The sequence below is a fragment of the Sporisorium graminicola genome, chromosome SGRAM_1 (assembly GCF_005498985.1).
Source record: "Sporisorium graminicola strain CBS 10092 chromosome SGRAM_1, whole genome shotgun sequence".
In the NCBI taxonomy this organism is placed as follows: Eukaryota; Fungi; Basidiomycota; class Ustilaginomycetes; order Ustilaginales; family Ustilaginaceae; genus Sporisorium; species Sporisorium graminicola.
Genome location: NC_043719.1, coordinates 1,269,220 through 1,281,844, shown reverse-complemented (window position 1 = coordinate 1,281,844; position 12,625 = coordinate 1,269,220). Strand labels below are relative to the sequence as shown.

Sequence of the window (12,625 nt, the reverse complement as noted above, 5' to 3'; positions counted from 1 at the left end):
GCGAAACGTCAAGCAACTACATCTCGATCTGTGGCCCATCATGGGCGCATCTTCCAATACAGCCGAGCTACTGCTGCGTGTCTGTGCCGACATTGCAGCACAGCTCGTCGACGCCCACGACCGCTCAGCATCGGTCTCGTTGAATCACATCCGCACCACAACATGCAAGAGATACGGCTACAATGGGGTCCCCAGGCTCACCGACATCATCGCTGCTATTCCTGAAGCATACCGCAAGGCGCTCGTGCCTGCCCTCAAGGCAAAACCCGTACGAAGTGCCTCTGGTATCGCCGTTGTAGCCGTCATGTGCAAGCCACACCGATGTCCTCACATCGCACTCACCGGTAACATCTGCGTCTACTGTCCCGGAGGTCCTGACTCAGATTTTGAATACAGCACACAGTCCTACACCGGATATGAGCCTACGTCGATGCGAGCCATTCGAGCCCGATACGATCCCTACGAGCAATCCAAGAACCGTGTTCAGCAGCTTCGCGAACTCGGACACAGCGTTGACAAGGTCGAGTACATCATTATGGGTGGAACCTTCATGTCGCTCTCCGAAACTTATCGTAATCAGTTTATCGCCCAACTTCACAACGCCCTCAGCGGCTTCAACGGCCAAGACATCGACGAAGCGGTCAAGTACTCGGAAAGGGCTCTCACAAAATGCATCGGCATCACCATCGAGACCCGCCCCGACTACTGCCTGAGGCCACACCTCTCCCAGATGCTTCGCTATGGCTGCACTCGACTCGAAATTGGTGTGCAGTCCGTCTACGAAGACGTAGCTAGGGACACCAATAGAGGACACACCGTCAAAGCTGTGTGCGAAACATTCCAGTTAGCCAAGGATGCTGGTTACAAGATCGTCGCACACATGATGCCAGACCTCCCCAACGTCGGTGTCGAGCGTGACATGGAACAATTCAAAGAGTACTTTGAAAATCCAGCTTTCCGCACAGACGGTCTCAAGCTTTATCCCACACTTGTCATTCGCGGCACAGGTCTCTACGAGCTGTGGAGGACAGGTCGATACAAAAACTACACACCCTCGTTCTTGGTCGACCTCATCGCACGAATCTTGGCGCTTGTACCGCCCTGGACGCGAGTGTATCGTGTGCAGCGAGATATCCCTATGCCGCTTGTTTCGTCTGGTGTCGAGAACGGCAATCTGCGAGAATTGGCTCTGGAACGCATGCGCGATTTTGGTGTCACTTGCCGTGACGTTCGATACCGCGAAGTAGGTCTGCACGAGATCCACACCAAAGTACGACCGGACGAGGTCGAGTTCATCCGTCGAGATTACACGGCCAATGGAGGATGGGAATCCTTCCTCGCCTACGAAGATCCAGAGAAGGATATCCTCATCGCACTGTTGCGTCTGCGCAAATGCTCGGCTGCGGGAACGTACCGTCCTGAACTAACAAAGGATGGTCAGTGCTCCATCGTCCGCGAGCTCCATACGTACGGAAGCGCCGTCCCTATCCACTCCAGAGACCCGACCAAATTCCAGCACCAGGGGTTCGGTACTCTGCTCATGGAACAGGCTGAACGCATCGCCAGGGACGAGCACGGGTCGCGCAAGCTCGCCGTCATTTCTGGTGTAGGCACTCGAGATTACTACAGGAGGCTGGGCTACGAGCTGGAGGGCCCGTACATGGTCAAGATGCTCGTTGATGATGTCGGTGAGGACGATGCCAGCGATGTCAGTGGACCCTTGTCTGACTTTTACTTTTAGGTGGCTCTTTTCAGCATTCACTCAGCCCAGCACAACTCCAACAGCGTCCCTCTTTAAGCTTTCTTCACATCCACATTCTGTATTTCTATTCATTCGCCTCGATCGCATTGCATTCTCGTCCTTGTTATCACATACGACGCTGTCTCGTCGACTGACCGACCCAGACTGTTTCACGAGCGGCGCGCAGGTATCGGAGTGGATCCTTTCAATTTTTGTCATTGATTGTGTCGCGGTCACTCATGCGCTGCTGGTACGAAGGCGTGTCTTTGCCGTACAGGTTACTGTACTTGGTCCGCGCTTTCTGATGTAGCAGCAACGACGTCACCCGTCGCCCCGTCAGCATCGCCTTCGTAGTTCCAGTCGACAATGACATCCTCGAGCTTGCTCAGCCCTCTCCTTGCCCCCTTGCGCACCAGCTTATACACCACGTGCAATGCTCTGACCACGCCAATGACGACGAGCAGTACAATGAGGATCGAGGCGATGCTGACGCCATCCTGGTTCGTGTTGCGGCCTCTACCACCGGACGTCATGCGGGCAAAGGACCTGCCAAGACCGAAATTGTGTAGGTTGATGGGGCCGATAAACGAGGCTCCCACGAGCAAATTGACAAACGAGATGATGCCAACAAGAGAGAAACCGACTGAGAACTGGACCAAAAGCTTGTTCAGCCAGCCTTGTGGCTCGATCTGGCTGGGCTTGGATCGTCGAGTCTTTGTCGCAGTTTTCTTGCGACGACGTTCTTTGGCGTTCTTATCGTTGACATCCAAAGCGGCTCTGGCGTCATACCTTTCTCGAGCTTTCGATTGCGTCACGTGAGCGTCGGCGCTTCCACTGTGAGATGTAGAAGCGTCTTGAGAAGGCAGTGCTGCAGGAGAGGGTGAAGAAGCCTTCTTCTCCCACAAACCACCGTCGCCGTACATCCATTCGTACTTGAGCGACGACCAAAAGCCCCGCTCCTCCTGTGGCTCTTGCTGTTCAATCTGTGGCGCTTCCGCCACATCCTGCAGACCCACGACTTCTCGAACCGCATCGACGGCCTCTCCTGAAGCGAAGGAGCGCACGGCTTGCTTGATGAGCTTGGCGTAGGCTGCGGGCTCGTACATGAGGTTGCTGTAGCTCCACAGGCCGGGTGTGTAGTCTGCATCGAGATGAGACCACGCATCCGATTCTACGGAAGCAAGACTGGTGTCGTGATCCAGAACCGAAGCTCGCCACGGCCACCAGCTCCCAGGCTTAGCTTTCTGGGAAGAGCGCGAGGGCTCGGTAGCAGCTGGCTGATCGTAGATGTCCATGAAGAAGGTGGCGACGACGCCGGTCGTCCAGATGAGCAAGAGGAAGAGGAAGAGACTGACGATGAAGAGTAGAGTGGGCGAAGTCGCCAGACCGACAAACTTGGACTTTCGAAAGCGGTAGGGAGCACCGCACTGGTCGCATGCGACCGCGGACAATGATCGTGCTGAAGCCGCTCTCCACTGGTCGAGGCAAGTGGCGTGAACGTACTTCATGGTGCCTTTGCATCGGCAGGGCGAGAGGAGGCGACCCAGAGATTCGCCGCCGTAGCCATCGCTTGCTGCAGATTCGAGGCAGATGCGACAGATGGCCTGGTTCGATTGATGATCGGCATCATCGTCAAGGAAGTCATACTGAGTTGCGGATGGAGCGGGCGGTGCATGCGGCGAATCCGCAGAAGTTGCGTCGACGCTGTCGAAAAATCCCTCTACCGATTCCGCCTCCGTACCATGGCTGGAAAGAGTATCGTTGTAGCCATCGTCGTCGAAGCGTTTATCTTGCTCGTTTCCGTTTCGATTGACGCAGAGACGCGGGTCGTGGTCGGATGGCTGATCGAAGTGATGTTGCACCTCGGCGTCAGAGCCGATGCTGCTCCACGAAGCTCGTGACATTGTGACTCATGAGCGTGTACCAGCATAGCAAAGCATCTTGCAGCAGGGTCTAAGGCGATGCTCGGATTCGGTCTGGATGCCGATGTGAGAGGGTGAGTGCTTGCGGGGAAAGGCTGGTTCGAGAGTTCTTCCGATTGATGTCAGACGAGTCGACGTGGAGGTGTGACAGTCACAGTCGCAGAATGCAGGGTCCAGACTGCGACTGCAGCACTACAAGATGCGCGCAACAGTTGGCCCGGGCGTATCGCGAAGCCGAAACGCTTACTCAAAAATAGCGAATGAGCCGGACTGAGCCTTGAAAATCGCGATACCGTACGCTCAACTCCACATTCGCCTTAGGCGAACGGCCAAGCCAGCTAGCTGAATATGCAGGGCTGCGCGCTTTTTGAGGCTCTATAGGTCTCTATCACCATTGTAGCAACTAACGACGACGACGTGATTTCTCGTCCAGACGATCTCCATCCGTGACGAGGGCGATTCCTTCCAGCGAATGGCGTGTAGCCTCCCAGCGCTCGATTGATCTGCGGTCGCTCAGCTACTAGTTTCAAGCAAAAACACACGGATCACTGGAACAATGGTTCGGCTTCAAAGCGCAACGAGCTTCGCCGGCTTTGTCTTTCTCTGCATTGCAATAGCCCAATGCGCATCCTTCCCCTCCTACGCCGGCCAGAGGAACGCGCAACGGCCCATGCAGATTCCTGAACAACTTCTTACCGAAACAGCACGCAAAGGAAACGATTCCGTCTCTTTCAATCTCCTCGATCTGTTATCACAATCGCCAGATCACACAATCTTGGTGCGTCTACTGCAGAGGACTCGACTCGTTCCAACGCTCAACAGACTCCAGGAGTTCGATGACGGCACAGGACTCACCATCCTTGCTCCTACTAACGATGCCTTCCTCCGTAAGAGAAACGAACAAATCGCACGGCGAGAAGCTGCTCTCGGCGGCGCATCTGCCGACTCGCCCACCTTCTGGCAGCATCTCATGGATCAGGAAGACAATGTTGCATACCAGCATTCGAGCAAATCATCACAGTGCATCTGGAACGATGGACTTTGTGTGGCATCGGACAACGTCAATGCGGTAGCACGCCAACACATCCTGTACCACATTCTCAACTACACCCTACCATTCACGTTGAGTGACGACACTGGCTCCCACTCGCCCTCGGCTCCTCTTCCTCAACCTGGCAACCCAGAGATGCAGACTACGCTCCACTTCCCTTCGCGCCGCATGCTCATAGAGCCCACCCACCCAGGTCGTGTGCCCGTCCCCGACGAAGAGGACCACGGCGGTTTGCTCGGTCATCATGGTCAACGCATGCGCGTCGCCCTCAACCAGGAGAAAGAAAAGAGCAATCCTCTCAACTCGTTCTACTCTCGCCTCTCCAAGTCTCAACGCAACTCTTTCCGCTTTGGAGCCGACGGAAGGGGTCGCGGAGGTGCCAAGTCACTCCACGAAGACTGGCGCTCCAGAAACGGGGTGATCCACTATATCGACTCGGTCATCGACTTGCCGCCATCCTTGGAACAGCTTGTCCTCACGCATCCACGTCTTGAACGCCTCAGACGTCTTGTCAGCAGCGAAACTTTGAAGAGTCTGTCCACTGTGCCCCACCTCACCCTCTTCTTGCCCGACTCGGAAGCTTTCGATAATCTTAGTGTACTGGAGTCCACCTACCTTTTTGGCGACTACCCGCAGGCTGCTCTAGATCGACTCAAGCTTCTGGGTTGGCACATGTCCGGAAGCGGTTTGGGTGATCGCTCTCCAGTGTACTCGGCGAACATCCGCGCGGCTGGACATGCTACAATTCCGACCGCCCTAGGTGGCTCCGTATCTGTCGAGGCCAATGGTAACGATGGTGCCATCACCGTCATGGGGGCACAGGTTTTGCAAGAAGATATTCTCGCTGAGAACGGTGTCATTCATGTCATCGATGACCTGATCCTGCCTTTCGGCGACCTGGACATGAGCATCGAGGCCACACTCATGGCACTGAACGCCTCGCGCTTCGTTGACCTCATCTACGAGGCTGGCTTGCAGCGCTATATCGACAAGCCTGCTCATCTGCAAAGGCGGGACCGAGACACATTCACTTTCCTCGCTCCTCGCGACGACGTCATCGATGCTTGGTATCCTGGCCAAGCTCTGCCGCAACCTTCGACCCACTCACTAGCGCAATTTTCCCGCGAATACCGTAAAGGTCCTGCCCTCGAGGAGGTCGTTCGCTATCACATCCTTCCCGGTCAGATCAAACCGGGCGATCTAACAAGCGGACTGCTGCTCAACACTGAGCTCTTGGACTGGAAGCTGAGAGAAGGCAGGCAAAAGATGCCTGTCACCGTCGACGACTCATCTGCTTCCGATCGGAAAGGCAACGGCGACGTCGCCTTCGGTGATGCAAACGTGCTCAGAGAACCGGTCGAGGTCAAGGACGCTGCGATGATCTACGTCGTGTCCCAATTACTTCAGCCGCCCTCCGATCCAGTTCAGACAGCTGTTTCGTACCTATCACTCTCCACCTTTGTCGCCACCGTCTTCAGCGCAGACCTCAAGAAGGCCGTCGAGCGTGCACCCGGCGTCAGCTACCTCGTGCCCACCAACGACGCCTTCACCGGCCTCGGCCTTGCCATGAACTACCTGTTGCTGCCCGAGTCGCAGCCGCTCTTGCAGGCACTAGTCGAGTATCATGCCATCGACAAGATTGTCTACAAGTCGGACTTCATCGAGCAAGAAGTCGAATATCCCACCCTTTTGCCGACGCTGGGGGCCAAGCTTGCCATCAGGAAACAGAAGAGTGGAGCAGTTCATATCCACAAGGCCGGTCAGCCCAATGGTACCATCTCGCTCGTCGTCAAAGGCGACATCCTCACGAACACTGGCGTGATTCACGAGGTGGACCGAGTCCAGATACCATTCGATCTGACGATCCGTGACCTCCTGAAAGGCGCAAAGGCCGATACTATGGAGGATCTCATGGTACAGGCGGGATACGAATACATCCTCAACAGCACAATTCGCCACAATCAGACTCTCCAATCCAGCACCGGCTTCATGGTATTGGTCCCCACCGACAGTGCCTTCACCAGGGTCAACCTCTCCGCGATCCTCGAGGACCGTGATCTTCTCGTTAGGCTCGTGCAGCAGCACATCATCCCACTCACTGACGAAAAAGCTGTAGATGTCTTGCTGCCGGACAGCCGCGGAGACGATATCGGCATGAAGGATGAGAGCTCGTTCGCTACCTTGCTCGATCGATCTCAAGGAGGTTCCAGCTCCTACGGCCAGGTCAGCTTCCGCAGAATGCCTTCAAGCAGCACCAGTCGTTATCGACAGAGACCATATCGCACTCGCGGTAGCTCTGAGGACCGGGACATGGACGGACTCGGATGGCTTGTGGGTATTAAAAACACACGGGGCTCGTCAACGAGTCGGTATTCTGCCACTGTAATGGCATTTGGCCGCGAGGCTCGCGCTGTGAGAAGCGATGTGCAAATCGAGCGCGCACCTATAGGCGGCGTCTTTCAGATCGACACCGTCCTTGCCCCTTACGAGCCAAGTTGGTTTTACAGATGTAAGTCAATCGTAGCCGTCTCAACCTGCTTGCGTCTCATACTGATTTGACTTTTTGATTTTAATAGGGGGCTGGATCGTCCTGATCTGCGCCATTGTTGCCCTGATCCTTTCTGTCGCTGCCTTCTTCGCCGTACGATGGTGGAGAGGTGGTAACAGAATCAAGCTTCCCGAAGCTCTTGAGGGTAAGTTGAATTCTCTCACGACCTCTACAGTCCGCTCATACCGTTTCGTTGACCTCGCCTTTGCTCCTCAATGTGCGTCCTGCGATCCAGGCGAAGAAGAGTGAAGCATCAAAGCTCCATCGCTTTCCCTCGTTCAAACAATACATGCTCATACTCTCACCATTGTATCAGGAAGATTGCATTGCAAAGGATCGCATCAGAAGAACCGAGCACGATGCGTTCAACCACGGCCCACATGGCTTGGCATGTTTGTGGCCTGGATGACGACGTTGGCAACTGTTCGAGTGTTGGAGGGATTGTGCGCGAGTCAGCTTTTGAGCTCTGCCTTTGCAAGGATGCTACGCAACTTTGGAACTCACCATTGACACTAAGAGGCATTTCTGCAACATGGACGATCTCCTTTCCGACCCTATGGAACGACGGAGTAGGTAAAGTGGGAGCAGCAAATAGCGTCAGGACCGCGTCGTTCTGGTTGTGCAAAGCATGGGAGAGCAAGGGGTAAACAACTTACCATTCGCGGTCCATGGTGGGCTCATGGCGCATAGATCCGTCGGCCTGAGGAACGCCTGGGCCAGACTTCATCTTGGCCGTCATCTCGGAAGCTGCGTTGCCAACGTCGATCTGAGTCACCGCTATGTTGAACTTTCGTCCGTCGAGCGACAGCGACTTGGTGAGACCGGTCATGGCCGTCTTTGTCGCCGTGTAAGGCGACGAGAAAGGTCGTGGAGCGTAGGCGCTGACGCTGCCGTTGATGATGATGCGTCCACCCTGAGGCTGCTGTTTCTCCATGTATCGGAATGCCTCGCGTGCGCAGAGGTAGGGAGCGGTCAGGTTCACGTCAACCGTAGCTTGCCAATCGGAAAGCTTTTGTTCCGCCAAGGGTACGTTGGGAGGCGAGATGCCGGCGTTGCAGAAGACAAGATCGACGCGGCCAAACTTTTCAGCCGTCTCCTTGAAGACTCGGAGAACCACATCCTCTTTGGTGATGTCTCCAGAGACGTAGAAACCGGCATCTTCGCGACCGGCAGCCTTGTTGAGAAGTACAACCGTCTCTTGCAGCTCGGTCTCTCGTCGACCTGTAACGGTGACGTTCCAGCCGGCGCGGGCAAGGGCAACCGCACTAGTGCGTCCAAGCTGTGAGCAGCATCGAAAACGTCATGAGCATGATTTCAATGAATGTCAGCACACCACTAGATGCCTAGACCTTTTCGCTTGAACCTTGTACTTACGCCAGAAGAGCCGCCAGTGCTGGCAGGATATCATTTGGAACGCGAAAAGACCGTTAAAGTCAGCGACGCCTTTCGCTTAGGCGGTCTAAGGCACGGATGGCAATTGCAGCAACTCACACGATGGCGGTCTTGCCTGGACGAGGATAGCTGTCGATTTGGTCGAAAGTCGAAGGCATTCTTGCGAGTACCGAAATTTGGCGTTGATCGAGACAGTCGCAGTTTGTGAAAGAAGCTGGGGAGATGGAAGAAGGTGAGAAGGTTGCAGCACGAGAGCATGCTCTTCAATTGAACTCGACGGGGCACCGGCAAATAAAAGCAACACCTTCGTGGAACCCCACACTTTGTAGAATTAACTCAGACGAGAAACGACGATTGGCTCCACAGTTGCCTCGTGTCCTGCCCGTGCCACAAAGGAACCGAAACCCCCGCGGGGTCCACCGCGTGCCTTTTTTTGATTTTCTCTAGACTAGTGAGACCGGAAAGGTCCGGTCCGGTCCTTCCTGTTTCTGGCTGACGAGAATTTATAGGTTGAAGACGGCAATTCCTTCACTGCAGGATACGCGGAACGCCTCTACTGGAACATGAGTGTAGACAGCTTCTTCTGAACGTGCAATGGCCAAAGGCCGTGTACAGCAAGTTGGCTGCAAGAACGGGTTGAGCCGAGGGCCTCGGCCAGCAAAAGCTTTATTTGCGGTTGCGAGCCGCGCTTTATAACCTCAGACGTGTCGGTCGATCTCCGGCGGTCAGAATTGCGTCCTTCTGCATAGAGTGCATAAACTGCATCATGGATCTTGAGGCTGGGTTGCAAGAGAAGGGTACAAATACAGTGATATCCGTATGCCTTGGCATGGATTTGGATCAGGGAATCAAGAGAAGGGCAGCATAGGGGCCACCGTGGCCTAGTATACAAGGATGCTGTGGGTAGAACAGCGCGCCAGCATGCTATGCAGCACGAATTACGTGGATGGCGGCGAAGGATGGATGATAATGGATGAACTCGAGCTGCTGGAAGGAAGACTCGAGGTCTTGCACGGCGTAGAAAGGCTTCGATCTCTATTTTCGAGGACCGCTGGGCCGGGTGCTGTGCTCAACGCGTTTTGTATATTTGGCCTGGTGGCGGGTGTCAGGATGGAAGCCGTCTTCAAGGGTGGCATTGTGACGATTCGCGATGATTGCAGGGGAGTCCCTCGGTGCGTCACCTGGCTCGATCGAAGTGATCCAACGGATGACCTGGTTCTGAGGCGTGGCGAGCCCACCGGGCCGGATGCAGAACGAGGCCACATCAGGTTGGCCGCTTCTCTTCGAACTGATCCACCCAGCGTAGGGTCCTCTGGGACGTTGGCAAGATGGGCAAAGTGCTGCATGATGAATTCGGAGAGCTCCTGCCATCCTCCTCCGACGCGGACCATGACCATGTTGGAAGGAAGAATGCGGCAGAAGCATAGACGCGGGTCAGGTTCGCCGATCCAGTACTGGCCGCTCAGATCTTGGAACATGCCCGGGCGTTGAGCAGCGCCAAAGCTTGCCAGACTGGCGTTTTTGATCGAAACCGATATGGGCATTCGATTGACGATGCTGCCGACAGCAACATCGAGAGCATCACGGGGGTCCGGTCGATACTGATTTGAAGCGTGACGCACAGGTGTTGCTATCGGCTGCGACGACGAGGTTTCGCGAATCTGTATCCCTGACCTTGTTACTTGTGGAGGGTCCGGGCTTGTCATAGGAGGTGCCTTGTCCTGTAAGACCAGATCGGCAGTCTTGGATGTTATTGCAGCGCGATCGAGTCCTTCGTTCTCATGAGCTGCTTCTGACAGTTCTCCAGATTTTCGGGCTTGCGATGTCGAGAGGAAGACTTTCCCATGTATCGACAAGGTGTGCGACAATTTCGCTTCGATGACGGATGCTTGGGGAAGTGCATCTTCGAGCTTTTCCTGCTCGTCGATCAGTCTCTCCGGAACCTGTCTCTGATCGATGAGTAGGTCTAAGAGCCTGCCAGCGGGACGAACCTTTTCGGTGTCGAAACTTCGAATGCGGAGCACGAGGCGGGAAGTCTCGAGTTTCAATGACTCAGAAGCGAGCCTGGAGGAAGAGCTAGCCGATCGGGGCATTCGCTGTTTGGTGTCATATGGCGTATCGCTCGATGTGTGCTCTCCGTTTTTCGACGAGAAGAGAAGAGAGTCTCCACCAGTGGCAGGCGAGTCAGTCGCGCTTGCCCGCGGAGCCGCCAGCGCCTTGCACTTTCGCTCGAATGCTTCGATGTCGTGACGGAGATCTACCACATCCAGCCAGCTCGAGCGGATGAGATTTTCCCACTGCAGACGGAGCTCTGTGAGATCGTGCTCTCTGCGTCGATCCCGCAAGAGACGAAGAAGCTTGTCGAGGGCAAACACGGTCTCGAGTGCTAGCTCTAAGAGATCAGTATCGGTACCAGAGAGATGACGTTTGGAGACGGCTTTTGCTACCGAGCGCAGACGCTTCATGTCATCGAGATTGAATTGCTGGACATCGTGTTCTAGGCAGTTGCATTCAGTCTGGCGGTTGCGAACTTCACTAGCAATACCTTCCAGCGTTGTCTTGCTGCGCTCGAGGGTGGCGATTTCGGCCGAGTAGGTTGAGATGTCTTTGAACGGATCCCATGCGGGCCAACTTTGAAGACTTGCGATATGACGTTCTATGTCTTGCTTCTTTCGAGAGATGCGCGTCAGCTGGACAAAGTCTTGCGACGAGAGCTGATCTTGGTCTGACATTGGTTGAGAAAATTTGGATGCTGAATCTGAGTCGGTCGCTTCGATGGACGTTTGACTATCGGTGCTGAGCGATGCCGAATCCGGAGCGACGATGGTGCTTCCTGGGCTCGTCGTCATGCTTAAAGCCGTTTGCGGTTGACAAGCTGATGCTGTGTCGCGATAAAGCAAGCATCAGCGCAGGCGGATCTAGCTGCAGCGAAAAGCAGCCCACATGTCCGTTGGTTGAAGTGGGATCTCGCAGGGGTGTCGTATCGGGCAGCGTCCCCCAAAAGCAAAACAAAGCGAGTAAGGTGGTTTGGTGGAGCGGTCATGAAAGAGACCCATTCACGTTGATGAAGGAGCGTGAGACGGGAAGGAATGCCACTTCTGGTTTTTATAATACGGTACAAACTCAGATTGCGAAATCGGAGCTGTCATTTCGAATCGAGCGTGCTACTGCTGCAAGCTATAGGCGCCCACTGTTGACAGTTGTCGTGTCCGGCGCTCACTCTACGCGTCGAATGGCCTATGCAGATTGGACAGTTCTTTTCGTGTTGGTTTCTCCTCTGGATTTAATTTCCAGCAGCAGCAGCACAGCACACGCGAGCTGAGAAAGAAAGACAATGCAAGCTAAGAAAGGCTGACCGTCCATCTGAGAATCAGCGTGCCGTTCGGGTAGTGCAAGGTGGCACCGAAGATGTGAAAGAGCACTGACGCCGCTTGTCGAAGCGACTCAGCAATCGATTGTGCGGCCGACGAGCAGAAGAAAGCTTCCAGAGGAATCGGAACAGCTTCGACAGGCAGGACGGGGCGTGCTCACTCGCGCTTTCGCAGTCTGCTGAATCAGCGATACACACAAGCTTCCAGGCGGACCCTGGGCAAAGATTCATTTTGCTGCCTTCTCGTCAGCCTCAGCAGTGTCGCCCTCCCCTTTTTCTCCTCTCGTCCCTCCATCGAGCGAGTGTATGCGTGACGACACCCTGTTTTTGCTGTCTCAGACCTCTTCGCTACTGAGCGTCGGCTACTTTCCTGGTTTCTGCACGTTGTAAACTAGTCCTTGCTTGAGATCTACAGGCTTTCCTTGACATCCTTCTCACAACCATCAGGCAGTGCACTTCGCTGTCAAAGTACCGTCAGAGAACAGAAGGCGATCTCGACGTTGGAGCTACTTGCTCTCTTCTAGCCATAACTTCAAGTATCGTCTTCAACTCGACTTGCCAGCGATGAGGTCCGGTCGAGAGCGTGCACAGCGCAACCTGT

At 54.9% G+C, this 12,625-nt stretch overlaps 5 protein-coding genes across 5 annotated transcripts; 2 read left to right on the top strand and 3 right to left on the bottom strand.

The window, feature by feature from the left end:
- Window positions 1-40: 40 nt before the first annotated feature.
- On the top strand, window positions 41-1,741 carry EX895_000488 (uncharacterized protein; the record flags this gene model as incomplete). The annotated part of the gene is made up of 1 exon (XM_029881089.1): window positions 41-1,741. The coding sequence occupies one exon, from the start codon at window positions 41-43 to the stop codon at window positions 1,739-1,741; it is 1,701 nt and encodes a 566-aa protein (XP_029742475.1).
- Window positions 1,742-2,019: 278 nt separating this feature from the next.
- EX895_000487 (uncharacterized protein) lies at window positions 2,020-3,645 on the bottom strand (the record flags this gene model as incomplete). Its single annotated transcript, XM_029881088.1, has 1 exon — window positions 2,020-3,645. One exon carries the CDS (start codon window positions 3,643-3,645, stop codon window positions 2,020-2,022), a length of 1,626 nt encoding a protein of 541 aa, XP_029742474.1.
- Window positions 3,646-4,219: 574 nt separating this feature from the next.
- Window positions 4,220-7,511, top strand: EX895_000486 (uncharacterized protein; the record flags this gene model as incomplete). Its single annotated transcript, XM_029881087.1, has 3 exons — window positions 4,220-7,223; window positions 7,291-7,407; window positions 7,498-7,511. 3 exons carry the CDS (start codon window positions 4,220-4,222, stop codon window positions 7,509-7,511), a joined length of 3,135 nt encoding a protein of 1,044 aa, XP_029742473.1.
- Window positions 7,512-7,627: 116 nt separating this feature from the next.
- Window positions 7,628-8,812, bottom strand: EX895_000485 (uncharacterized protein; the record flags this gene model as incomplete). Its single annotated transcript, XM_029881086.1, has 5 exons — window positions 7,628-7,683; window positions 7,767-7,816; window positions 7,919-8,541; window positions 8,637-8,655; window positions 8,754-8,812. 5 exons carry the CDS (start codon window positions 8,810-8,812, stop codon window positions 7,628-7,630), a joined length of 807 nt encoding a protein of 268 aa, XP_029742472.1.
- A 780-nt stretch (window positions 8,813-9,592) lies between these two features.
- EX895_000484 (uncharacterized protein) lies at window positions 9,593-11,386 on the bottom strand (the record flags this gene model as incomplete). Its single annotated transcript, XM_029881085.1, has 1 exon — window positions 9,593-11,386. The coding sequence occupies one exon, from the start codon at window positions 11,384-11,386 to the stop codon at window positions 9,593-9,595; it is 1,794 nt and encodes a 597-aa protein (XP_029742471.1).
- Window positions 11,387-12,625: the final 1,239 nt, after the last annotated feature.